Here is a 24742-nt window from a genome sequence, read left to right as displayed (position 1 = left end):
GCCTTGTAGCACCTCACTGCTCCCCAATTTCCTGCCTGCCATCGCCTCCCCCTTTTCCCCTTGCTCATTGTGCTTTAGCCACACAGGCCTCCACACTGTTCCTCCAACATGCCAGAAACAAACCTGCCCCAGAGTCTTTGCATGGGCTGTGCCTTCTACCTAGAATACTCTTTCCCTAGATGTCTGCTTGGCTCCTCTTTTTTCAGAACTCAACCCCCACTTTCCCCACAGGACTGTGGCTAACTCCTTTTCCCAGTCCTTTATTCTACTCTCCCACCCTCCCCCCGAACTTTCTGCCTTGTATTATGCAATCTCATTTACTTATTTCCTAAATTTCCTATTGTCCGTCTCCCCATCCGGAACGTCACCTCCATCGAGGTGGTGATATTGCTTTGTTCATTGATGTTTCTAGCATGGAATAGATACTTGATAAATATTTGTGGATAGACTGGCCAAGGCCAGTGAGCATGAATGAAGTACTTATTAGTGTGAGCTCAGTGATGACCTCATTACACCTCACTAGTTCTTCCTAAGTTCTAAACATGGGCAACAAATTTGCAGCATTTTAAAAACTAGTACTGAAACAAAATGGTACTCAGTTAAATATACCTACATATGTATTCATAGCAGCACAATTCACAATAGACAAAAAGTGGAAACAACCCAAATATCTGTCATCTGATGAATGGATAAAATATGGCTCAGCATAGCATCTAGGCCAGCTGACAGCAGGTGCTCAGTATTTAGTGGGCAAATGAGTAAATGAGAACAGGACTCCTGTGTATCTGGGGATCAGACTGCTGACACCAGTCCAGGTGGGAGAAATTAAGCACTGACTGAGAGCCAACTGTATACCAGGGTGGAGGTAAATTTTAGCTTGGATGGAGTTAACTCCCATCGGTGTTGCCGGGTTCAGGTACAGGGCTCATTTTGTCCAGCAGAGGGCGCTCTAGCGGGATATGCTAATGAAAAGCAAATTAAACACAAATAGGCTATAGCGGGGCCCTGAAGAGTTTTTTGGTTTTTTTTTTTTTTGTCAGGCGCGCCGTGGACAGCTCAGACGCCGCAGGGGCCTTGGGCTCAAGATGGCGCAGCTGCCGCTGCGGAAGGGTGGGCGGCGGCGCCGGCGAGCCTTCCGAAGGCCTCAGGCAGGACAGTCTGTACACTCCACTCCATCTCTCACGGCTCCCTGTCCCGGCCCATGAACTTGCGACTCGCCTCGATTTGGCGAGATCAGGTGTTTCTAATCGGGCGCGCGGTGGACAGCCGCTCCCCGGGGCCTTGCGGCGGCGTCCCAGGGGCCTCTTGGGGCCTCGGAGCAAGATGGCGGCGGCGGGGTCCGTGAAGCGCGGACGGCGGCGACCGCGGTGCCCGTGAGGGACCGGGAGCCTGGGCGGCTCCCGGCCGGGGCCTCGCCGCGGGACGGACCATGCTACGCTCCACAGGCTTCTTCCGGGCCATCGACTGCCCTTATTGGTCTGGGGCGCCCGGGGGTCCATGCCGGCGGCCCTACTGCCACTTCCGGCACCGCGGGGCCCGGGGCCCGGGCGCGCCCGGCGGCGGCGGAGCGGCGTCCCCCGCAGCAGGTAATGCCCGCCCGCTCGCCCGCCCCGGGCTAGGCTCCCCGGCCCAGGCCTGGACTCCACCGCCGGCGCTTCCCCGACTCTCTTTCTCCGCCCAGCCCCTCTCCACACTGTTGCAGGCAACATTCCTCTGGCCGGAACCCGGACTACCCACGGTAGCCCGGGTTTGTGTTCGCTCTACTTTTCTGGCTGCACCTTACTTAGCAGCACCTACTGTGTTTCACGCCGAGTGTTACACTCACTTGACAGGGACGGGAGGGGAATAGGCTTCCGAGGAATGCCTTGCTTTGGTTTGAGCAGTGAACGTTAATGGATTTGTTTTTCTTTATACATCATGATGGTAATTGTCAATGTCATGGAAATTTGGTGACAGCTGCGAGGGATCTGGCAAGGATTTTTGTAGGAGGTTTGAGATTTGAGCTGAGGCATTAGTAGTATCTTCAGGCCATAAGTTGTTTCTTTTGCTGAGGTCCCTTTACTTTTTAAAGCATCATCTCTATGTCCCTCCCTGGAAGCTGTGCATCCAGGTGTGGCTCCAGGCCCTCAGGGAACCCCTAAGGAACCAGGGCCACCAGGCTTCTGGGATTGAAGCTTAAGGTCTCCCAGGAGGAGCCTTCACTACTGCTGTGGATGGGGGTGGGGGGTGGGTTCTAGTGTTTTGATTTTTTCTGTAAAGATGGGAGTAAAAAAAAAGGTGTTCTGGGTTGTCAAAGCAGTCCTCTGTAAATATCACCAGTGTAGAGTTCACTTCTAGCATTAGCTGTATTACCAGTACAAGGAACCTGGATTTCTGTTTGTGGTTCAGCCCCATATAAGCCCCTCCATTTAAATCAGCCTTTTTTCAGGACTCAGAGTAATGTTCATTTAAAAAACATTAGAGAGGACCAAGAAGCCAAAAGAAAAATGTTTTGTATGAGTCCTTGATTTGCCAGCTTGCTCTCCTTCCTCCCAGTCTTAAAAACAGCAGGCTTTGTCTTTTCACTGAAGTTGCGATCCTGCCACATTGACCAAGTAGAATTCAGCTTTCCAAGGCCCCACAGTCCCAAGTGAGGCAAGAGGGCACCTCTGGTCTATGGTTCCCACACAGGGCAGCCCCTGCAGATGGCCTGGGAACTGTAAAAACCTGCCCCTCACCCAGATCCAGGCTTTGGTATTTTAGGACCCTTTATTTAACATCTATGAGTAGAGCAGTGAGTCTGGGTCTAGGCTTTGACAGGTGGCCCGTGGCCTGGGCTCAGGCTGGTGGGAAGTGGGTGGTGAGTGGTGGGATGCATGGAGGGGCTAGGGAAGGTAGTTGCACCAAGAGAGACTTGGATGTGTCTTGCAGAGTGTGCATTTTACCTGTGTAGCAGTTTCACCTGGACGAATCGAATCTGCCGCCTCCCCAGGAGACGCTGGGCAATGCCTGGGCACATCTGTGATTGTTACCAATGGCAGTGCTGCTGGCATTGAGTGGGTAGAGGCCAGGGATACTGCCCAACACCCTCCAGTGCTCAGGATGGCCCCTTTACCTACACACACAGATTTACCAGGCCCGAATGTCAGTGGTACCAGTGTGATCAGTGTCCCAGCACTGGCCTGTTGTGTATTTGGGAATGGGATGGGTGAGTTCCCCAAGGACTATGGGGATGGCAGACCCTGCAAACACTACCTCCCTTAGCTCCTCAGGCCCAGAGGCTAGAGGCACAGCAGCCCAAAAATCCTGGGTGGAGACCCTGGCTGGGCCGCTCAGTTGGTTGGAGCATCGTCCAATAAGCCAAGATTGTAGGTTTGATCCCTGGTCAGGGCACATACAAAAATTAACCAATGAATGTGCAAATAAGTGGAACAACAGAATCACTGTTTCTCTTTTTCTCTGTCTCTTAAAAAAAAAAAAGAACCCTGGATGGGGTTCTTTTTTCCCCTAGGGGCTCCAATAGAAGAGGTAGGGTGCCCTTTGCATTTTCAGCCCCTGTGATGAAGTGGAGCCCCAAGTTAATGCATTTTGCTTTAGCTTTCTATTGTGTAAAGAGCCAGCCCAGGAGGGGGCCAACCTGGCCTCCCACTGGTCAGTATTATTTGCCTCAGTTATCTCTTCTGCAAACTAGGTCTCAACAAAACAGCAGTGCTGCCTCCGCTCTTCAGTCTGATGCTGCTGAGCTGCAGAAACCCTTCTTCCTGCTTTACTGTCCTCCTCCACTCCCATCCCCCACCCCCAGAATCCTTTCCACAAAATAATTTCTAGCACATAGTTTGAAAGCTGAGTAGTGGAAGCTGGTGGGAGCTGAGCAATGAGTGCCTACGGGTTGGATTTGTCATTCTTTGAGTTGCACATGTGCAGCAAGTGGAGTCTGCCTGGTGTGATCTGATTCAGGACAGAGTGAACACAGAAGGAAATGAAAAGTGCGGAGGGAGGAGCTGGTCTGGGCCAGTCCTGGTAGACTCAGACTGAGATTCACCGAGGTGTCTCCCAGCCACCATCCTCCTTCATGATGGCCAGGTCCTCATGAGTCCCTGCAGTGATCAGCCTGTGCTGTTTGAAGGAGCAGGGACATGTGCTGGCAGTTTGGGAGCAGTCAGTTCTGTGGCTTCCTCTGGGCACTGGGTTTTCTGGAAGTGGCTATGTGGAATGCCTGTTGGTAGAGGTAAGTGGGTGATAGGCAGGATTGAAGGCTGAGAAGCATTCATGGGGGAACTGCCCTCCTGCTTGCTGCTTTAGTTGGCTGGAGGAGAATAGGATGGGAAGCTGATGGGGGGGCCCATAATCTGGATGCTCTGAGGGGCGGGACTTGACCATCTCACGAACTATGGCCTTGGCCTGGAACTGCGCATGCAGGTATACCCAGGCCTTCATGTCATCTATACAGTCAGGAGCTGGTGCTGGGGCCCTCCAAGAGGGCTCTTCCAGGTCTGTGTGAATTCAGTACATATCTATGGACCAGGCAGGAGGGTTCTGGATTTCTATCCAGAATCACAGATAGGGGCTGGGGTCCAGAGAGAGAGTAGTTGGCACGTGGGGTTGTAGGGAAGTCAGGTGAGTGTCCTCATGCATGTGGTTACTGATCTGGGCTTTGAAGGATGAGTAGGAGTTTTACCTGATATTGGAAGCAGGTTGGGAGGATTCTGGTCAAGGAGACAGTGCACTGAAAGGCATGGAATGCTCTTGTGCTCTGTGGTTTGGAAAGGCATAGGAGGGGGAAGGAGAGGCTGTCCCCCAGCATCACTGCCACCCCCAGCAGTCCTGACAGGAGTCCCTGTTGTCACACTGACTTGTAACTTGTCCTTTTCTAGCACAGGCCCTGGGAGAGCCCCTGCAATACAACCAGTCTGTGCCAAAGATGGGAGATTGGGGGACTCAGAGCCAGTTAACTTTGCTCTGTGGCTGCTGGAAGCTGTCTGTCCTGAAGATACTCTCTCTTCTGATCACCACAAAGGCTTGTGTCCTTGGGAGTGGACGTGCTCCAGGCATTGAGGGGCCCACGGCTCTTGGTCATTATTACATTCACTTGCTCATCTTTCACTCATTCATCTGACAGACCTTTTGAGACATTTGTACTGGTCGGCTTGGGTGCAGAGAGGAGCCAGGGGTCAGTGTGTTGAGCTGCTAGACAGAGGAGGCAGGGCCTGGAAGGTGGTCAGGAGGGAATGTTCAGAGGGCGCTGGAGCACATTCACTCCAGGCACATCCTGGTGATGCTTGTCTCTGAGTGTCCTAGAGGCCAGATCTATCCCCACATACTTGACAGTCACATATCACAGTCACTTGTATGGAGAGACCAATATCCCCTCCTCTGGGAGTGTGGCCCAGAGGGCCCTCACAGAGCAGGGGTATGGGCACTGTTTCAGGAGCCAGCCCTCCATCATCCCCTCCCCGGCACCTGCCTGCAGAGTGAAATAATAAAAGCCAGTGTGCTCACGTGTAACCCCTGTGTGTGGACTCTTTCTTAGGGGATATAGCTGGCTTGCCCCCTCGCCTTGGTCCCACGTCCTGGGACTGCCTGTAGGAATGCAGCCCTTCGACTGCCCTGGCTGGGGTGCATCTCCACCTGACTTCACTTGGAACATCTCAAGGTGCTTGGAGTTGCTAGGTCTCTGTGCTGGGTGCAGGGCGCTCCTGGGAGCCTGTGTGGTGGAAGAGGGGACCCCAGAGTCGCCCACTGGAAAGGAAACCCACATGTTTGGTGAGTTGGAGATACACTGGGGCCAGGAAGAGTGGGAGCGCTCTATTTTGAAGCTTTTTTATTGGGCCCACTGAAGTGAATTGTTCCCTCGTGGACTGTGAGAATGGACAGGTTCTAAGGAGAGAAGGCTGCCTTTCACCCCACCCCCAGGGTGCCTGTCTTTACCTTTGCAGCTTACCCTTCTGGTTTTTCCTCTCAGTTTTTATCCTGTCCTGTATATTTCTGCATGTTTTGAAGTATGGCCTGTTGTGGTTACAATACAGGCTGCTCAGCCTTGGGCAATAGGTGTTTCGAGGGCGGCCTGCCCCTGGATCCAGATTTGGGAGCAGGGTGGTCTGACAGCCATTGTAATTACTGATGCCAGGGTGGCTCTGAGGGCACAGAGAGAATGGGCTTGGTGGTAGCCCCAGGTCTGGCTGGGGACCCTCTTTCCTTTCTCTGGAGCTGGCTGTGTGGTGCCTTCTACGCTGAGGTCCTGACCTCGTACTATTTGCAAGGTGAGGCTAAAGCTGAGGGAAAGCTCTGGGGGGAACTAGAGGAGGCTGTTGGGATCTGAGCCTCAAACCAGTATCCCAGGTCCTCCGGCATTGTCACCAGCCCCAGAGACAGGTGTGGACCCTGCCAGGTGGGGAGGAGGACCCCAGACCTGCTTCTTTAGGTACAGCCAGCCTCAGTAGGGACATGTCTCAAAGGTCCGTGTATACCTGGGAACACATTCCTGGTGGCCTGCGTGTTCGCTCTCCAAGTGTTCGGGCTGCCCCGGGCAGTGTGCGCCACTCTCTTGGTTCAGAATGAGTGAGTGGCCGGTGCCTTCATTGCTAGGCTTCAGGCTCCTGATCTGTGGGGCATCCCAGTGTCCGGGAGTAGGGGTAGAGGGGCCCCCAAGAGCAGAGAGGCTGGGCCTGGGGGAATGAGTGGTGGCCAGACCCGGAAGGTTACTCTGCCTTTCATTGCGGGTGCTGTCTGCCAGATCTTGCTTCCCAGAAAAGTCAAAAGTATGGAGCCCTCTGACCCTGAGCCCTCAGCCTCAACCCCTGCACTTGTTCCACCACTACAGCCTTAAGGAATGCCCTTGGTCTCCTGGCTCTACCTCAAGGCCATTGCCACCCAGGTTGGGTCTAGTCCTTAACTAGTCTTAATGTCCCCACTTATCTCCTGTGCGGCAGGGACTGTGTCTCTTCCTGGTGTTCCCAGTGATCAGGCTATGACTGCCACCTGGGTTGTAGGAGACCCTGCTGAGGTCTTATCCAGTGTGAGCTGGGGGATCCCTGTGCCATCCTGCACTTATCTCCGTCCCTTGGGCATACTAGGGAGAAAGGGGTGGGGCATGGTCAGGCCTCTGAAAGGCAGAGACTGGGGTCATCTCTGAGCGGGGTCTTTACGCCCAGTGTCTTGTCATTGATTCCACGTGCAGCAGTTAGAGAAGGGTGCCTGTGGTTTCTGGAACAGAGGGTGTGGTGGAGCGGGGGATCAGGAAGGAGCAGAAGTCGGGACAGGGCCAGAATGGGAAAGGGTCGTTTTTGTTTGTTTGTTTGTTTTTAATTTTATTAATTTTATTTTAGAGAGAGGGGGAGGGAGGGAGAAAGAGGAGGAGAGTGACATATCGATTGGTTGCATCTCAGTACATGCCCCAGCTGGGGATTGAACCCACAACCCAGGCATGTGCCCCCACTTGAAATCGAACCAGTGACCCTTCAGTATGCAGGACGACACCCAACCAACTGAGCCACACCAGCCAGGACTGGGGAAGGGTTTTTTTGCAGAGTGAAGGTCTGGAGAGATTAGAGGTGGCTGCCAGGACTGGAGGATGTCTATACCTGTCTTGTTTGTGTATCAGCCTGTTAGGGTTTGGTGGTGTTCTCCCAGCTCATGTCCTGGCCTGTACAGGTTTCCTGTCCAATGCCCTGTGGCCCCAGCAGCTTGGGGAAGAGGCCTGATCTTTGCTGTGCTAGACCTGCCCCAGAAGCTGATGATCAGAGAGTCTGAGCAGGGTCAGGGTCACTGAGGAAGCCTCTCTGTCCTTCAGCCAGGCCAGGTCCTGATGGGTGTGCAGTGCTGGGTACACAGAGCCAAACACGAAAGACCAGGGGAAGGTGAGCTGTGGGGCCTGGAAGAGGTCTTTCCATATCTTTCCCCCTCCCTGATCTGGTGAAAGGCCTTCCCATGGGACATCCCTCAAATGACCACCAGGCCAGCCCTTCACCTCATGGGTGTCCCTGGAGCTGGGCAGCAGCAGACCCCTGCCTCACCCTGCAGTAGGTGTCAGGAACCAGGCCTGGGAGTGTGACTTCCCAGAGTGTAACACTTTTGTCCAGACCTTTGAGGAGCTCTACCAGCCATCCCAAGACTGCTTTTCTGAAAAACAGCTCATATCTTAGCGGTGTGCTTTCTGGTGTGTCCCCTCAAAGGAGCACTGTACCCTTCCATCTAAATCCCCAATGATCAAAGGAACCCTTCCAAGATGCCTGTGGCCCTTCCCGACCTCAAGGGTCACCTGTCAAGTTGCCTTCTGACTGCCCCAGGGCATCTGGCAGCTTGCAAACATTTTCTTGGGAGCTTCTCCAGTTCTGACAGGTCCCCTAAAGGACCTGGTCCTCTCAGGTGGGTGGGGCAGGGGATGAGATGTATCTTCTGTATTTATGTCCCTCCCCCCAACCCTCAGCTAACCTTGGGGTGACTCAGAGGCTGAGCTCTGGGCCTCAGAGCTACAGCAAAACTCCTGGCACTTGTGTGGTAGAAGCTCCCAGGCTTGTCTAGAACCCCTCAGTCTGATGACAGAGCCTTATGGTACCAATGGGGAAACAGGTCCCGGAGAGGGCAGGATCAGGACCTTGACATAGGCCTTCCTTAAGCAGTTTCCTTTGTCCTTTGATATAGCAGGTGGGGCAGGGAGGCAGCTTTCACCTGGGACTGAAAACGCCCCACCTTGGCAGAGCTCCTGGGTGTTTGGATGAAGGGCTGGGGTCCAGCTAGGAGCTGTGTCCCTTCAGAGTGAATAGCTTGGACCCCCAAGTGCACTGCCCATCCCACCTGACAAGCTAGTTCATGGGCTGCCTAAAAACTGGAGGCAGTAGAGCAGGTGTAATGGCCCTTAGGAAGGATGCCAGTACAGGCTTTCATTGAGCAAGCCAGAGCTCTGCCTGGGCAGTGAGGCCAGGCGGCCTCAGGAACTTTGCAGGACCCCCACTCTCCTCCCTCCCAGGGCACAGTGCCTCTTCCTCCTGGCTCCCAGAACACAGGCTCCTCAGGGAAAACCCTTTTGGTTCAAATCTAAAGTGGCTGAAAATCTTCAAGCTCTACACTGTGACCTCCTGACCTTGGAGAAGGGCTGAGGCCTTCATGCTGATGTGCCTTTGGCCTTTTGTGGGCATGGGTCCTGACCTCCATCCATTGGTCCCACCAACTGTCTTGGGGGAGGGCCTTCCCACTAGATGGGCCCTTGCTCCCGTTCCCCACAAGGAGGGCAGGGTGGGGCAGGAGCCATCTTAACCAAAGAAGGGAGTTAGGGAGTGAGGTGGCCTGGGCTGGATCGGACACCCCCCACACCCCCCTGCAGAGATCAGCGCAATCTGACAGATCCCTCTGTGGACATGCCCAGTAAATGGCCCCAGCTTGTGGCTGGTGGCCTTGGCCTGGCCTCTTCCACTCTGCTGGCAGCTAGGACTTAGGGGAGGGAGGGGGCATTGGTTCCTAATATTCATGCAGGTGGGTGCTGAGCTGGGGTGGGTCTGCCATTGGTGCATAGGGACTCATCCTGGGTTAAGGTGGGCTGAGAGGGTGTCCTCAACCCTGTGCTGGAGCCTTTAGCTTTTCCCTCATAGTGGTCCCTTCACCTTGTCCCTCACTGGGTCATAGGGACTGTAAGTTTTCATCCAGGACCCTCACACCCCCACATCCTCAGCTATAATGCGGGGGGCACGAAGTAGCTGCTCCCACTGTGAACTCCCCAAAAGGAAAGCCCCTGGCCTTTGTTTTGGTGCTGGCACCCAGCCTTGGGTCATTTTACCTCCTGTCTCCTACCCCCAGCCCTGGTGCATCCTCTGTGGTCTGAGGCATAGATTCATGCTTCTTTTCTCCTTTCCAAATACGGTTTCAAAAATAGGATCCAAGTTAAAAGCCCGACTGCACGTCTACAATGAACCTCTCCCTCCCTCATTCCTTTTCCGAAGGCAGCCCAGACAGCCAGTCCCCTGCAAAGCTTGTCACCTGTGGGCAGCCAGCCAAGTGGGCTTCTTCTTAAATGAGGTTGCATGAGTTTCCTGGGGCTGCTATGGCAAGTCACCAAACCCTGGGGACCTTCCAGCAGCACAGATTGATTCTCTGACAGTCCTGGAGGCCAGATTTCGACACTCAGCCTCACAGGTTAAGTCCAGGCGTGCGCAGGGCTGGCTCCTGGAGGCTTTGGGGGAGTCAGCTGTTATTCCCCACCACAGAGCAGGACTCCCATTGGCCTTTTCTTTAGTGATGTTGCAGAATTACATCCGATAGAAGTCTAGTGATGAACACTTTAAACTCAGGAATTTTTATGGTAGATTGATATATTTGAATATGCACATTACTCCTTTCTCAAAACGTCATGCTTTATTTGCTCACATGTCATTAAAGATGTCTGCACCTCTGTCCATAGTGAGACCTTGAGGTTTGTGCCAACACTGGTGGCAGAGTCTGTGCTGACCTCTAGTATGTGCTTTTCCCTTTTTTACACCCATGGGATCACCCCATAGATTGCCTTCTGTTGCTTGTTTTCTGTTAAAAAGTGTCCTTTGCCCACAGAGGTACTTAGTGGTGGACACTTCAGTGGTTTCCATTTTCTTGGTTGTACAGACACAGCTCAGCAGACTTTCCTGCAGGTGGAGGTGTGGAGCACAGCCCTGCACACCTCAGACCCTGCTGGGTGGGCCGTGTCTACTCCCCTTCCACCCTCAGACCTGAACTGTGGAGCTCTGAACACACTCCCCTTCCACCCTGTCGAGCATCTCTGTGCCCTTCAACCTGCCTGGGTATTAGGCCTCCTGTGGCATCTTCCCAACTCTCCAAAACAGGAAGCAGTGTGGCATGGCCTTGGGGTAGGCATGCCCAGCAGGAATCCTGCCACCATCGCATCTGGTTTCTGGGTCTTAATGGTCTTATCTGTTATGTCTCTACCCCTTCCAGTTGTCCCAGGGGCCACACTAGTCTCTTGACATTGTGGCTGTCTGTGGAACCAGGATTCTAAACCCCTCACCCCACTTATCAGCCTCTGCAGATCCTGGCATGGAGGGGCCCTTTGGAATCCTGCTGTGCAGGCCAGGCCTTGGTGGGGGTCTGTTCCTGCTAGGTCCTGAAAGGCCAGTTCTCTGGGTCAAGGCAGATTGCTGGCACACGTGGCTGCTACTTCACCGGCCCGCTCACCGCTGTTTCCTCCATTTTACCGTTCCAGGGCTTTGTTATGACCCGTACAACCCTGAGCTGCCGAAGCTCCCGGCACAGAGGGAGAATGGTGTCCTGGGCAGAGGGGACGAGCCCCACTCAGACATCCTGGAGCTGGAGCTGGTCAACCAGGCCATTGAGGCTGTGCGCTCTGAGGTGGAGATAGAACAGCGGCGGTACCAGGAGCTCTTGGAGACGGCCCGTGAACACGTCTCTCCTGAGGTCCCTGCTCTGGCGCCCCATGGCTCTACCACCAGCCTGGACGAGGACACCTTTCCTCTGTCCTTTGATTACAACCCTGGTGGCCGAGGCCTGCTAAGCCCCAATGCCAGCTACCAGCCCACTCCCCTTGGCACCCCTGCTGAGCTGGGCAGCAAGTACTTGCTGGCCTCTTTGGACCCAGCTCAGAGCCATGGCGGAGGGGGCAGTGGTGCCTTGGAGTACATCCCCAAGGCTGTGAGTCAGCCTCGGCGGTATAGCCGCCCAGTCTCTAGCAGCAAGTACGTGGTAGATGATTCCAAGCCATCCACTGACCTAGAGTATGACCCACTGTCTAACTTTTCTGCTCGGCTGCTCAGCAGGGCCAGCTCCAAGGATGACCGGGCCCCCAAGCGTCCCCGGGGCTCCCGTGGCAACAGTGAGCCCTACACACCCGCACTAAAGAAGCCCTGTGACCCCTTCAGTGGCTGCGATGCCAGGTTCTCTGACTCAGATGATGATGCTGCCACAGCTATAGGGGACAGGCCTGCCAGTGCCAGCCCTCTGAGGGCCCAGGCAGCAGCTGAGAGCAAGGGCCCCAACAAGCCAGGCTCCAGGAAGGGCCAGGAGCCCGAGGAGGGTGGCCTTCGGGAGACCAAGGAGATGGCCGTGCAGTACGATGTGGGGGACCTCAGGCAGCCTCCCAAAGGCCTCGATGGGGCATGTCCAGCCAAGTCTGGTTCCCAGTCAGCCATGACCTCACAAGAGTGCAGTGGCCCCAAGAAGGGAAGACCCAAGAAGAAGAAAGGTGGGGTGCTGCCAGCCCCTGGACCCACGGACAGTATCCGGAAAACAGACAGGGGTAAGGATGGAGAGCACAGGAGGCCAGCTGTGAAGCCACATACAAACAAGAGGAGCTCACAGGCTGGCAGTGTCCAGCGCAGGGCAGAGCGGCCCCAAGGGACCAAGAAAAAGCCATCCCTGGCAACCTCAGTGGCCAGCTCAGGAAAAGGCATGAATGACCAGCTGCGGCCACAGCCAAGCCCCAGCCCCACTCGTGGAGATGCCCCTCAGTTGCCGGACAAGATGGGTGGGAAGTCCTCACCTGGGAAGTTGGTAGAGCGGAAGGCCCACTCGCTGGATGAGGGCACCTCCCAGACAGCCCCCAAGCTGCAGAGGCGAACCCTGAGCCATGCAGACCTCTTTGGGGATGAGAGTGAGGATGAGGACCCAGGGCCCATGGCACCTGGACCGTATCCCCCTGCCCTCCCCAGCCTCAGCTCCAGCTCGGACTCTGACTCGGACTCTAGTCTGGGCCTCTCAGCCACGCAGGGGCCGCACAAACGCCTCAAGGCTTCCCCACACTCCTCGCCTTGCCGGGCCGCTGCCGCTGCCGCTGCCTCCTCCTCTTCCTCCTCCTCCTCTTCCTCTGGGGCAGGCACAGATGTGGACTACTCTGCCTTGGAGAAGGAGGTCGACTTTGACTCTGACCCCATGGAGGAGTGCTTGCGAATTTTCAATGAATCCACCTGTGTCAAGACCGAGGACAGGGGCCGGTTGGCCCGGCAGGTGAGTCTGGGCTGGGTTCAGGAAGGCTGCTGGGCACTCCATCCCCAGCATCTCCCTGTGACTGGAGTCTCAGTGCCAAGATGGAGATAGCCTCATAACTCGTCCAAAATGCAGCAGTCCTTGGTGGCTGTTTGCTGCCCTCCTGCACCCTGTCCAGAAGGAGAATGCTGGCTTCTGGCCCACTGGCAGGCTTCTGGCCTACCTGATGGGGCCCCTGTGGCAGCTTCCAAGTGTCAGGCAATGGGGTATTGGGTATCCTCAACCCCCACCCCCTCTTCAGAGTTCCTCTCCCCATTCCCCAACTCTTCTCCTTCTTCCACCACCTTCTCTCTCCTCTCCTCTACCTCGTGTCTCCCTCTTCCCTGGCTCCTTCTCTCCCCTCTTCTCTCTTCCCTCCCCCTTCCTTCCCCTCTCCTTTTTCTCCCTTCTCTGGTCTTTATCGCAAATCTTTTTAGCAGCCTGCCTCCCCCTCTCCTTGTCCCATGTGTCCATATTAGCCACCAGAGGGCGCTTGCTCTAAACAGCAGGATGTAACAGTCCCTGCACGGAAACCTCAGAAACCTGTGTTCCCTGTGGGGTCAGAGTCTGATCCTGGGCTCCTTGTTAACACTGTCCCGTCCACAGCCCTTTGAGATGTTGCCATCTGATTTCATTCCTTTGGTTCTCACGTTTCTGAGCCTTGCCCTGGGCAAGGTGGGCAGGCAGGTGGGTAGATGAGGGAGGGGAGCCGGAGGCAGTTTTCCATGAAGGGCTGGGTGCATCTGCAGCGCTTTTCCCCAGTGCGGCATGGAAAGTGGGCTCAGGACTGGGCCAGCACCCAGGGTCCTTGGCTGGGGGGTACTGAGTCTGTTTCCTTACCTGTAAGGTAGGGCAGGGAGTGCCTCTGGGGCTAGAGCTGAGGACCTGAATGTGATACGGAGCCGCCCTTCCCACCCTACTCCCACCCTTGATTTCCAGGCTGTAGAGCTGTGGGTAGGAGGCCAGGGGAGGGAGCCTTAGTGAGGGATGATCATGTGTTCCAGCCCCCGAAAGAAGAGAAGGTGGAGAACAAGGAACAGTTGGGTCTGACCACTCTGTTCCCTGGGCAAAAGAGGAGGATCTCTCATCTCTCCAAGCAAGGCAGAGAGGTAGGAGTTTGCTTTGGGGTCCTGGGTGGAGGCTGGCAGGAGGGAAAGGGTCTCCTGTTTACAGAACAAGGTTGATGGTTCCTTTGTCGAATGTGCTCTGGAGCTCCCTGTGTCCTGGCAGACAAGTGTCTGGGGCCCCCATCTAGTCTGAGTTGTGATCCATGCTTGCAGGAGGGGGTCCCAGAGCAGGGAGAGTGCAATGCATGTGAGCCATTCCCCAGGGTCACAATGCGTGGCCTCTGCCTTGCTCTGAGCTGCGCTGTGTGATCTTGGGCAAGTGGCCAGATGTCTTTGAGCCTTGGATTCCTCCTCTGTGTCCAGAAGATGGGCCCCACGCTCTGAACTCAGAGCTCCCTCCTGTTGATTCAGTCCTGAGGGAGGCCTGGGACTCTGGAAGCCAGGCCAGAGAAGATTAGATCAAATGGGGTTGGGTCAGCTTGCCAGTCTAATCAGGGGCAGGGATTTCTGCCCGCCCCATGCCTATATCAGGGCTGAAGGCACAGCCCGGGCTCTTAGATGCCAGAGGCTAGGGGAGCAAGGCCATGCCAGCACCTGGGACAACTGGGACAATGTGAGCTTGAGGGCCATAGTGCTGAGCTGGTTTCCACCAGGGTATCTGCAAGCTCTGAGGGTGGAGCTGGGTACATCCTGCCCAGCCTCAACCCTGGAGCCCCTGCCTCCCTACTGGTGGCTCTACCATCAGCCTGTTGCCCCTGGCGGCCTGCTCTGTGTGCTGTACCCCCCATACATCTGGGTCCTGGAATTTCTCATCATTCAGCCAGAGCCCGTGAGGAGAGGCCCGCTGCCCCCCACCCGGCTTCCCACTGCCCAGGAGGTGTGCTATCGGCGGGCTCAGCAGGCACAGAGGGAGTCAGCTAGCTGGCTTCAGGCTGCTCAGCGGCCACCCGAGAAGCCGTCCTCCATTCACATTGCAGTTCCTGGAGAGAAGAGGAGGATTGCCCACGTCCCCAACCCCAGCCTGGCCACAGGTGAGTCCCGGGGAGGTCTTGGGAAGTGAGGCACTCAGTGAACCTGCAGTGGTAACCTTGAGCAAGGCCTGGCCTCAGTGTGCTTGTCTGTAAAATGGCAGAGTGTCTCCCTGACCATTAGCAGGAGGTTAAGGCAGGACTGGCATGGTGCTCTGGGCCTCTCCTGGCCTTGGTGTTGGCAGTGGGGGTTGGCTGTAGAGAGTCTGAGGGTGTCTGTCTGCCAGACCCAAGCCTCTTCAGCTCTGTCCTCCCACCTCCCTCCAAGGCCCTGACCTAGAGGTCACCTTGCAGCCCTCCTGTTCTGTCCCTGCCTGGTCTTTGTGTCCCTGCCTCCCCAGGTTCCCAGAGGCTGGTGGCCTAGCAGGGATCTGTCTGAGTGTAGGCACTGGGCTCCAGACAGTGGTGCTGGGAGTGGGGGCCAGCTTGGGGCTGTAACCCAGGGTCCCAGGCTGTAACTGAACTGAGCCAGCCAATCTGGCAAAGGGCTGGGGCATGTATTTGCTGCTCATCTGACTCTGAGGGTCACGTTTTGCCAACCGGGCGTTGTCTGAAAGTGGAGCTGCACACTTGATGGGAACATCTCTAGTTGGTGGTAGCTGGAGCTGAGGAAACGTGCCAGGCCATACTGCTGGAGTCACCTGGGAGCCTCTTCAGATGCAGGCTCAGCTTCCCCAGCCCAAAGGTCTGGCCCACTCTGGGACGTCCTTGCTGCTGGTTTAAAGACCCCCTTGAGTAGCCAGCTGAGTGGGTGGTCAGGTTCCACCGGATGGTCCTGCAGGTACAGGTGTCCACAGCCCTCCCCTGGTTTTCCTTGCTGTGTCCAGATCCTGATCCCTCTCCCCCCAGGGTACCAGAGTTAGAACAGTGACAGGCGTGGTTGTGGGTTTAGCTCAAAGAAGGGAGATTGCACCCTGAGACGTGTAGTTTCATAAATCTGCACCCATTGCATTCAGCCATCCACAGTCCCCGCTGCAGCAGCCAGCATTCCTGGCTCCCCTGAGCTCAGACAGCTCTTCTGTAGTTTTGGGAGACCCACCCAAGGCTGTGCACTTGTACTACATCTGCACAAGTCTAAAATCTGTAAAGTACATAGACCTCCCTTCCTTCCTTCCTGTGGGGTCTGCAAGGCCAACCCTGGCATGGGATTCCCAAGAACCAGGGACCTGGGCCCTTCACTCCATGCCTTGGTCTCCTCATCTGCTTCTGTCCCTCCATCAGAGCCAAACCCAGGCTCAGTGCTGGTCAGAGGTCCCTTGTGCATACACACTGGGAGATACACCTTCCCTGGCTGCACTGCCCCACCCGGAGCCCTTAGAAACAGCCCTAACCCTAACCCTCCTTCCTGGGGGTGGGAGACTGGTTTGTGACCTCACCAAAGAGGGTGGAGAACACAGAGGCAGTGTGGGCAGGCCAGCTGGGTCACAATGACCAGGCTGGGGTGTCCCAGACCCTCTGGTCCCCAGTCTAGGAACCAGGACCTTTCCTCCCTCAGATGTCAATGCTTCGGAGTCAGGGGCCAGAACATGTGGCAGAGGCTTCCCATGCCCCCAGTCACCCGCTGGACCACCCTGCTGGCTTTCGCAGCTCCATTTTTGTGTCCCCTCTCTCAATGGACTTGCCCAAAAGCAGATAGAGCCTAATGTCCTTCCACAGCCTGTGTTCCCACCCCTCGCCCTCCCCCCTGTGCTCTGAGATGCACATCCTGCTGATGTTGAATGACCGCAGCTGCCTAGTGCTCTGCAGCTCAGTGATGGGCGCACTGTCTTCCTGCACTCACATCCCCTGTCCCCCACCAACCCCCACAGGTGCCAAGAGGACCCTTGCAGCCAGCAGCAGCCAGCCTCCCAATGGCCTTGAGCTGGGCAGCCAGCCCCTGAAGACGCGCACGCTGTCAGGCATGGCTTCCAAGACCACCAGCACCATCACCCCCAAGCGCGTTGCGCACAGCCCATCTTTACAGGTATTGCCCCTTCCTGTGGGAGACAGGGCATCCCACTCGTGACACACCCAGCATCACAGGCTTGCTTTTCCCTCTTCCCATTCCTTTGTTTTCTCTTAGGTTCATTGCCTTTCACTTTTTAGCCTAGTTTTGGTTCACAGAAACATTGAGCAGAGAGAGAGGGCAGAGTCTCGTGAGCCCTCCCTTCTCATCAACATTGGAATAGGCATCTCTGGGTACCAGCCAGTGTGTGATGACCCTCAGGGTCACTAAGGCCCAGTTTCCAGCAGGCTTCCCCCTGTGTAGATGGGGTTCCAAGAAGTGTATCAGAGGACCAGGCAGGGCACACCACCCTCCACTGTTTCTGTGTCCCCTCCAGAGTTTAAAGAAGCCCGTTATTCCAAAAGAGTTTGGGGGCAAAGTCCCCACCGTCATCCGTCAACGATATCTCAACCTGTTTATTGAGGAATGTCTCAAGTTCTGCTCCTCCAACCAGGAAGCCATAGAGAAGGTGGGTGATGCTGGGAAGTGGTGCCCACTGTCTGGGGGCTGCAGGGCCAAGACCTGGGCAGAGGGGCTAAGACCACCTATCAAGATGTCCAGGAATGAGTAGCATGTCATCCCTAGGCGCTAAACGAGGAGAAGGTGGCCTATGACCGCAGCCCCAGCAAGAACATCTACCTGAATGTAGCTGTGAACACCCTCAAGAAGCTGCGGGGCCTGGTCCCTAGCACTGTGCCTGGTCTCAGCAGTAAGTTGGGCAGGGTGGGGACAGCCTGGGTGTTGCATTTGGAGGATTCAGCCCCACACCTCCTGCAGAGAGTGGCTGGGACCCTTCTGGCAGCCTTTCTGCCTCTCTGAGTGGTAAGATTCTCAGACAAAAGGCCCCCGGCTGTCAGGCTCTGTTTAAGCTGGCATTGGCCCCATGCCCTCAGAACAGCCTCTTCTTGCTTTTAACCACCCTCCTCCTCTGAGAATCTCCTCCTCTGAGAGCCGGGTCTCTCCAGCAAGGGGCCGGCAGCCTGCTAATGGGGCTGCCTCTTCAAAGCACGCCCTGCCTGCTCTATGCATTAACCTGGGAAGACGTTTATGGTGCCTCTCGAGGGCGCATTAAGCCATCAGCAGGCGCTTCCCTGTTCCGTTCGCGGCTGGGCCCCTCCATCCACTTCTGGACGAGATGGCCATTATATCTCATGTTAAATTCTTTCCCTACAAGAGTGAAAATCCCCACCCAGGGGGAGGTGGAAGGAAAGCAAGGGCTTCCAAGCAGCCCAAGGCCTGCTGATCCTGAGTTAATGTGGGGGTGGGGCAACTGGCTGAGGGTCACATGAGGTTGGGCCTCCCCTGACTCTGGGTGGTGACCAGGCTGTCCTGGAAACAGGGCACTGAGGAAGTGGGGGAGCACTTGGGAGGGATGGGAGATGCTCAGCCTTGTTTCACCTTCTCCTCCCACTTCCAGAAAGCAGTGGCCGGAGGGTTGTGTCCCATGAGGTGGTGCTGGGGGGCAAGTTGGCCGCCAAGACCAGCTTCTCACTCAGCCGCCCAAGCAGCCCCCGTGTGGAGGATCTGAAAGGTAAGCCTGGCTCCTCCAGGGCCCAGGGCACAGTGCCTGTCCCCTACCCCCACCCCACCCTTCCAACCACTGCGTGCCCCTCAGCTTGGTCGTCCTTAACCTCATTGGGGCTGATTGCCCGTCCTGGTCATCTCCAGGGGCTGCCCTGTATGACCGCCTCAAGGACTACCTGCTCACCGAGGACCAGCTCAAGGAGAACGGCTACCCCTTCCCGCACCCCAAGAGGCCGGGGGGCGCTGTCATCTTCACCGCCGAGGAGAAGCCGCCCAAAGACTGTGAGTTGCCTCTTGCCCCTGTGCTCCTTGTAGGGCGCACAGGGGAGGCCGTCCGGGCGCAGGGACCAGCAGGCGCAGACACAGAGAGACTCAGGACGTGGGGTCTGCCTGACTCCTCACCTGTCCTCCTGTCTGCCTGTCTGCACCCCCAGCCTCCTGCCGGGTCTGCTGCCGCTGTGGCACCGAGTACCTCGTGTCCCCCTCGGGCCGGTGTGTGCGTGAGGAAGAGTGTTACTACCACTGGGGGCGGCTCCGCCGGAACCGAGGTGAGACCCAGGCCTAGCCCCCTTCTCTCTGACCCTCCCCAACCCCTTTTTAATTTTATTTCCTTTAGTTGGTACTTTTTGACAAAAGTAACGTGAAAACCTGTTACAACATTTAGACAGATAAAGGAAGGCCTCCTCACAAGCCCGCCACTCCCACTTGCCCTTCTTTAGTACACGAGCACTTGTGAGAAATACGTGGGTGTTTGGGAACAATGGGTTTGTCCTGTCCTGCAGCTGTTGGTTTCAGTTAATGGCTAATGTGGCCAGGTTCTCACCCACGGGAACGCACTGGTCTCTTACAGACCCACCCCTGGGAGGGCACCCAGAGGGTCCCCTGGGGTGCTGTGTGTTTCCTTGGGCAGGCCCCAAGGGGACCCATGCCTGCACATGTCCTTGCTGACAGAGTGGGGAAGGGCCCATGCAGGGTCAGGGAGCTGCCCCTATCCCAAGTCCTCTCTCCCCTGTAGGGCCTGGTGTCACCCAGGAATAGGGCTGGAATCCCTGGCTTCACAGGGGCCACCCTTCAACGCAGGGCTGGGGTCCCTTCTCCTGGGAAGGCCCTGCCAGCCCAGGCAGAGTGGATGTCAGCAACTACCTGTAGGAGGTGTGAGAACACTGCCACTGATCCCTGTCTCCCTTGCAGCGGCTGGTGGCTGGGAGACTCAGTACATGTGCTGCTCAGCTGCCATTGGCTCTACTGGCTGCCAGGTCGCCAAGGTCAGTCTCCTGGGCCCTGTCAATGCCTCCTCATCCTGGGAATATCCTGCTCTGTCCTGATAGGAGCAGGTTACCCTCAGCTGCCCTCTCCTGTCCTTTGGTTTATCTGCTTTGGAAAGGGGAGTTTAGTCTGGTCCCATGAACTTGGCCTCATTGGCTTTTCCTGAGGTCCCCTCCCCACCCTCCGAGCCTCCCACCCTCACCTTCCTTCCCCTCCCCACCCTCAGCAACATGTGCAGGATGGCCGCAAGGAAAACCTGGAAGGGTTCATGAAGACCTTTGATAAAGAGCTTCCAGAAGATGCTCATCCTGGAATCTATGCCCTTGACTGTGAAATGGTGAGTCACCTGGCTGACACTTGCTGAGGACTCATGGCGTTTGTGAGCTGCAGGGGTCTTGCTGCTCCATGGGGTTGTCTCAGCTCCTCCGCTGGAAGCTTTGGGCCAGTGCAGGATTTAGGATAAAAAGAGCAGATGAAGAGCCATGAACAAGTTGGACCCGCCTCCCTAGGGGTCACGATGTGTCTGTAGCAGTGACGCTCATTGCCAAGCTCTGCTCAGAAAGGGCTTCTCTCATCACCAAGTAGATGCCCTCACCTCATCCCCAGCACACACCATACACATGCCCTAGGCACAGCCGCGCGTACTCAGGTCCCCTCTGCACTCGGATGCTGTGTGGGCTTCACGTGCACAGTGTAGGCTCTGGGAAAGGGCGCCTGGTCTGCTCTGACCCCTAGGCTCCTAGGCCTCTGCCGTGGGACTCTGGACTCGGGGCAGCCTTCTCGTGAGCACTGGGCTGGGGAGTGTGGTCAGTGGTGCCCAGGGAGGGAGACAGGGAGGCTGTGGGGTGTGTCTGAGCCACATCCTTCTGCCCTGCAGTCCTACACCACATACGGCCTGGAGCTGACACGTGTCACGGTGGTGGACACTGACATGCAGGTTGTTTATGACACCTTTGTCAAGCCGGACAACGAGATTGTCGACTACAACACAAGGTGCGGCCTGACTCTGAAGGACCTGGGATCCCAGGGTGGGAACCCCATGGTCCACTGGTGTCCAGTCCCCCTGACCCTGACCCAGCCCATGGGTTGGGGACCTTTGGTGCCCTCCCAGCCACCCTAAGTTCCCTGCCCTGCCTACACCAGGTTTTCTGGGGTGACTGAGGCTGACCTTGCCGACACAAACATCTCACTCCGGGACGTCCAGGCCGTCCTCCTGAGCATGTTCAATGCCAATACCATCCTCATTGGACACAGCCTAGAGAGCGACCTGCTGGCCTTGAAGGTATCCTGGCCTCCCAGGCTGTATCCTCAGAGGGCGAGTTGGGGCTGTGGGTCAGTGACCAGTCACACTGCTCTGGAATCCTTCCCAAGCCCTGGGTGTCTTTGAGGGCCTCCTAGGGTCCTGGACCCTACCAGACTGGCTGGCTGTTTCCACAGGTCATCCACAGCACTGTGGTGGACACATCTGTGCTCTTCCCACACCGCCTGGGCCTCCCCTACAAGCGCTCCCTGCGGAATCTCATGGCTGACTACCTCAGACAGATCATCCAGGACAACGGTGAGTGATGGGCGAGTGGGGGGGGGGCGGGCAGAGTTAGGGCTTGGCAGAGGCAGGTTGGGGCCCCGGGGCTGGCTCACCCTGACCCTATGCCCACTCCACAGTGGATGGGCACAGCTCCAGTGAGGACGCCAGTGCCTGCATGCACCTGGTGATCTGGAAGATTCGAGAAGACGCCAAGACCAAGCGGTGACCGCCGCCTGCCCACCTGCCCTCCCGCTTCCTGCCTCCTGCTGCCCTGGCCTGTCCTCTAGCCCCAGGCTTCTTCCAAAACAGTGCAATAAATCTTGAGAGCTAACCCTGTCCATGTCACCAAGACATGGGAATGGAGAGCATGGGAGGAGCCAAATGGCACCCAAGACCCAGCTCAAGACATACATGGAGCCCCAGTCCATGTGGTCCCTTGGGCCCTCCCTGCCTCTGCCCCAGACTGGTATCATTTGGAATCTGCTGCTGCTGACAGCGGAGGCTGGGACCACCTACCTGGCACACCAGTCAGGCCCTGCTTTTGTCCCCAGCAGTGACCTTTGTAGGCTGACCACCTACTCCTCCCCCCTCACCTGCCAGTATCCAGTGGGCTGGGTGGGCTTGTCACAGGTTTGTTTGGACAGGGGTTATCTTTTTTTATTTTGTATTGTTATTTTTAATTTAAACCTGATGACTTGCATAGTTTCCCCCCCTCACCTGGAGGAGCAAGACCCTGGTGCTGCCTTCCCTCTTGGGGGGGATAGGGATTGGGGGGCAGGGGGAGCAGTCAGCTGGTGCCTCCGCAGCCACCAGGACCCAAGAATCCAGCCTGGCCTGGGCCCGGTTGGGTGAGAACTGGCCTCCCCCAGCCATCCCCCCACCTCCTTGACCTCTAGGAACCAGGCCAGTCCCTCCTCCAGCCCCCAGGGCCTGGCCCTCCAGATGTCCCCAGGGCCCTGGTGTGTGGACACTCCCATTGGAGCCCCACCCTCACCTGGGAGCTCTCAAGGCCCACAGCCTCTTCCAGAGCCCCAGTCCCCTTTCCCTCATCTCCAGGCAGGGACAGAATAAATGTTTGTATGGATTTTAGATGTAAAAGGGGTCCAGTAGTGTTTTTGGTGCCAGATGTGGCTCCACATACTCTGTGGAGGTCATTGTCCCCATGCCAGGACTTGCCCCGGTGTAGGGGCAGGAGAGCCAGCTCTGGTTCCCAGGCTGCCTCCTGGGCCCCACGTCCCGCTCCCTGCTCTGGGGATGCAGTGTTGCCCTGCAGACCAAGAGCCCTGGGCAGTGTGGACCACCAGGGCCTGTTACTCCTCCAAGTCCCTTGGTGGGGGTGGACAGCCAAGTTCTGCGAGAGGCTGAATGTCCAAGAAGCCACCAAGGAAAGGGCAGGGTGGCCATGGTCCATTGTGTGCCATTTGCTGACCCCTAGAAACGTGTGTGCCCAGCTCCCTGAATTCATCCCGTTTATGTGTTGTCTTGGCTCTTTGGGTGTGGGAGGGCCAGGGCTGTTCAGGATTTTTTTTAAAAGCATATTTGCCCTGACCGAGGGTTGAACCCTCAACCTAGGAATGTGCCCTAACTGAGAATCAGACCCCCAACCTTTCGGAGCGTGGGACGACACTACAACGGAGCCACCCTGGCCAGGGTGAGATTCCACTTTTAAGTTATTCGAAGAGGAAAGTGAGGCCGAAAATATGGGACAGAAGATGCTGGGGTCCTCAGGTCCTGCTGTGGGAACACAAAGGCACTGGGAGGAAGGCTGCCACGAGGGGCCCTGCCACCCTGTCACTCTGGCTTTTGCTAAAGACCGAGAGGGCAGGATCCTGGGTTGACATGGCAGCCCCTCTCCTAGGGGTTTCCTGGGCTGTGGCTGCTTTGGATTTCTTCTCCAGGTCCTGAGGGCTCTGGAGGGGGACAGTGTCTGGTCCAATCAGGCCTCTGCCACTGTCACATCCCTTTGGGACCACTCTTGTAACCAGCGGATGTTGCCCCTCCTCTTCTGTAGAGTTTTCTAAGTAGGTGGTGCCAGTGGCTTCACAGAAACCTGTTTCCATGTGGTATCTGTACCCCTCAGCAAAAGTGAGGGGAAGCTGGGAGAGGAGCTCCCCAATTCAGGAGGCATGCAGGCTTATGGCTTGCCAAACCTGTTGGCTCTTGGAGGTCGAAACCCATTTCTCACTGCTCTGGAAGCTCCGCTGCCTGCTGTTGCTATCCTAGGGAGGAAGTCAGGTCCCCCGACCCCTTGTCACACTTGCACCCAGCAAGATCTCTCCTAAAGCCTCTTCCCCAGGGTCTTTCTCATTAACTGCTGGGTAGGACTGGATTAACATTTGTTGAGTGGATGAAGGAAGGAAAGGAGAGGTTTACTTGGCACTCGCAGGGGCCAAGCAGGTTGTGCAGAACCACCTTTCAAAGAAATGTGATTGAGAAGTTGCTGTTCACCCATTCATTCACTCACCCATTTGCTCATAGGTGATGCTGGTGCCTCAGGGGGACTGGGCCCAGGCAGGAAGAAGACACTAGGGTGCAGAGTCAGACAAAGACACCCCTGCCTGTTGGGTCAGGACTGGGCCAGAGTGAAGGACCCCAGGGCTGGGGGGGGGGGGGGAGTGCCCAGAGCCCACTGCTTTCCTAATCTCCGTGTTTCAGGAGCCCACAAAAAGTGAAAATGTGAAATATGGAGTTTAATCATCTCCCACGCCCCCAAGTGTGTCCCACCCCCCAATAAGCCCCAACTCTCAAGGCGACCCTCATTTTAGTAGCCCCTTCCACACGCACGTTCCTGCCCTCAGTTCCCCATCTCCAACAGGAGGCTGCTTAAGCCTCACCACTGTCTCCCATGCCATCACCTCCTTCAGGAAGACCCCCCCCCCCCAAAGCCCAGGCTGCTCACTCAGTGGGCACAAACCAGGGCAGAGCCTTATATGGGTTTCCTCCAGGTGTGGGGATAGTCTCGGTGCTCTAACGGCCTGTCCTAGCCTGGTGCCCAACATTGCGCCTGCGCATAAGAGGTGTGAAAACCCAGGCCCTCAGACCGGCAATTACCCACCCGTGCGTCCTTTCTACGCCCTTAGTCCCATACCGGCCCCGCCCAACCTCAGCAGGCTCCAGTCACTTCACCCAGGCCCAGCTTTACAAGATGCCGCCCCTAAAGGACTAGCCCCTTAACACCCTGTAGCTATTACGACACGCCCCTTCATTGTCTCACTTGTGGCTTAAGACCCCGCCCACTGACCACCGCAGCCCTTACCCACAGCAGCAGCTTGCTGCTGAGCTGCAACCACTCCAGAGAACCCTCCCAGGTTCGGTCTCTGCCCTGGCTCTGCCCACAGGGCCTGCCCTCCCCAGGCCCTCTCTGCAAGGCCCCTCTTGGACTCCTGGACTTCTTGGCCCAGTCCTCAGCGCC

The 24742-nt window shown here is 56.5% G+C and overlaps 1 protein-coding gene across 1 annotated transcript; it reads left to right on the top strand.

Annotated features, from left to right (window-relative positions):
- Nucleotides 1–1080: 1080 nt before the first annotated feature.
- REXO1 (RNA exonuclease 1 homolog) lies at nt 1081–22422 on the top strand. Its single transcript, XM_037138079.2, has 16 exons — nt 1081–1586; nt 11162–12918; nt 13941–14045; nt 14824–15034; nt 16840–16994; nt 17353–17484; nt 17601–17724; nt 18433–18546; nt 18684–18821; nt 18974–19087; nt 19731–19804; nt 20032–20142; nt 20683–20798; nt 20949–21087; nt 21243–21363; nt 21468–22422. Exons 1-16 carry the CDS (start codon nt 1430–1432, stop codon nt 21554–21556), a joined length of 3657 nt encoding a protein of 1218 aa, XP_036993974.2. The 5' UTR covers nt 1081–1429; the 3' UTR covers nt 21557–22422.
- The last annotated feature ends 2320 nt before the right edge of the window (nt 22423–24742 follow it).

Source organism: Artibeus jamaicensis, unplaced genomic scaffold (assembly GCF_021234435.1).
Source record: "Artibeus jamaicensis isolate MK-2021 breed Jamaican fruit bat unplaced genomic scaffold, CSHL_Jam_final scaffold_537, whole genome shotgun sequence".
In the NCBI taxonomy this organism is placed as follows: domain Eukaryota; kingdom Metazoa; phylum Chordata; class Mammalia; order Chiroptera; family Phyllostomidae; genus Artibeus; species Artibeus jamaicensis.
Note: the sequence above shows the minus strand (reverse complement) of the source record. Positions and strands in the feature narration are given on the sequence as shown.

Coding starts and splice junctions, on each gene's coding strand:
- REXO1 (XM_037138079.2), top strand. CDS start 1,430: ATGCTACGCTCCACAGGCTTCTTCCGGGCCATCGACTGCCCTTATTGG. Junction 1,587..11,161: donor AGCGGCGTCCCCCGCAGCAG/GTAATGCCCGCC, acceptor TTACCGTTCCAG/GGCTTTGTTATGACCCGTAC. Junction 19,805..20,031: donor CTGGCTGCCAGGTCGCCAAG/GTCAGTCTCCTG, acceptor CCCCACCCTCAG/CAACATGTGCAGGATGGCCG.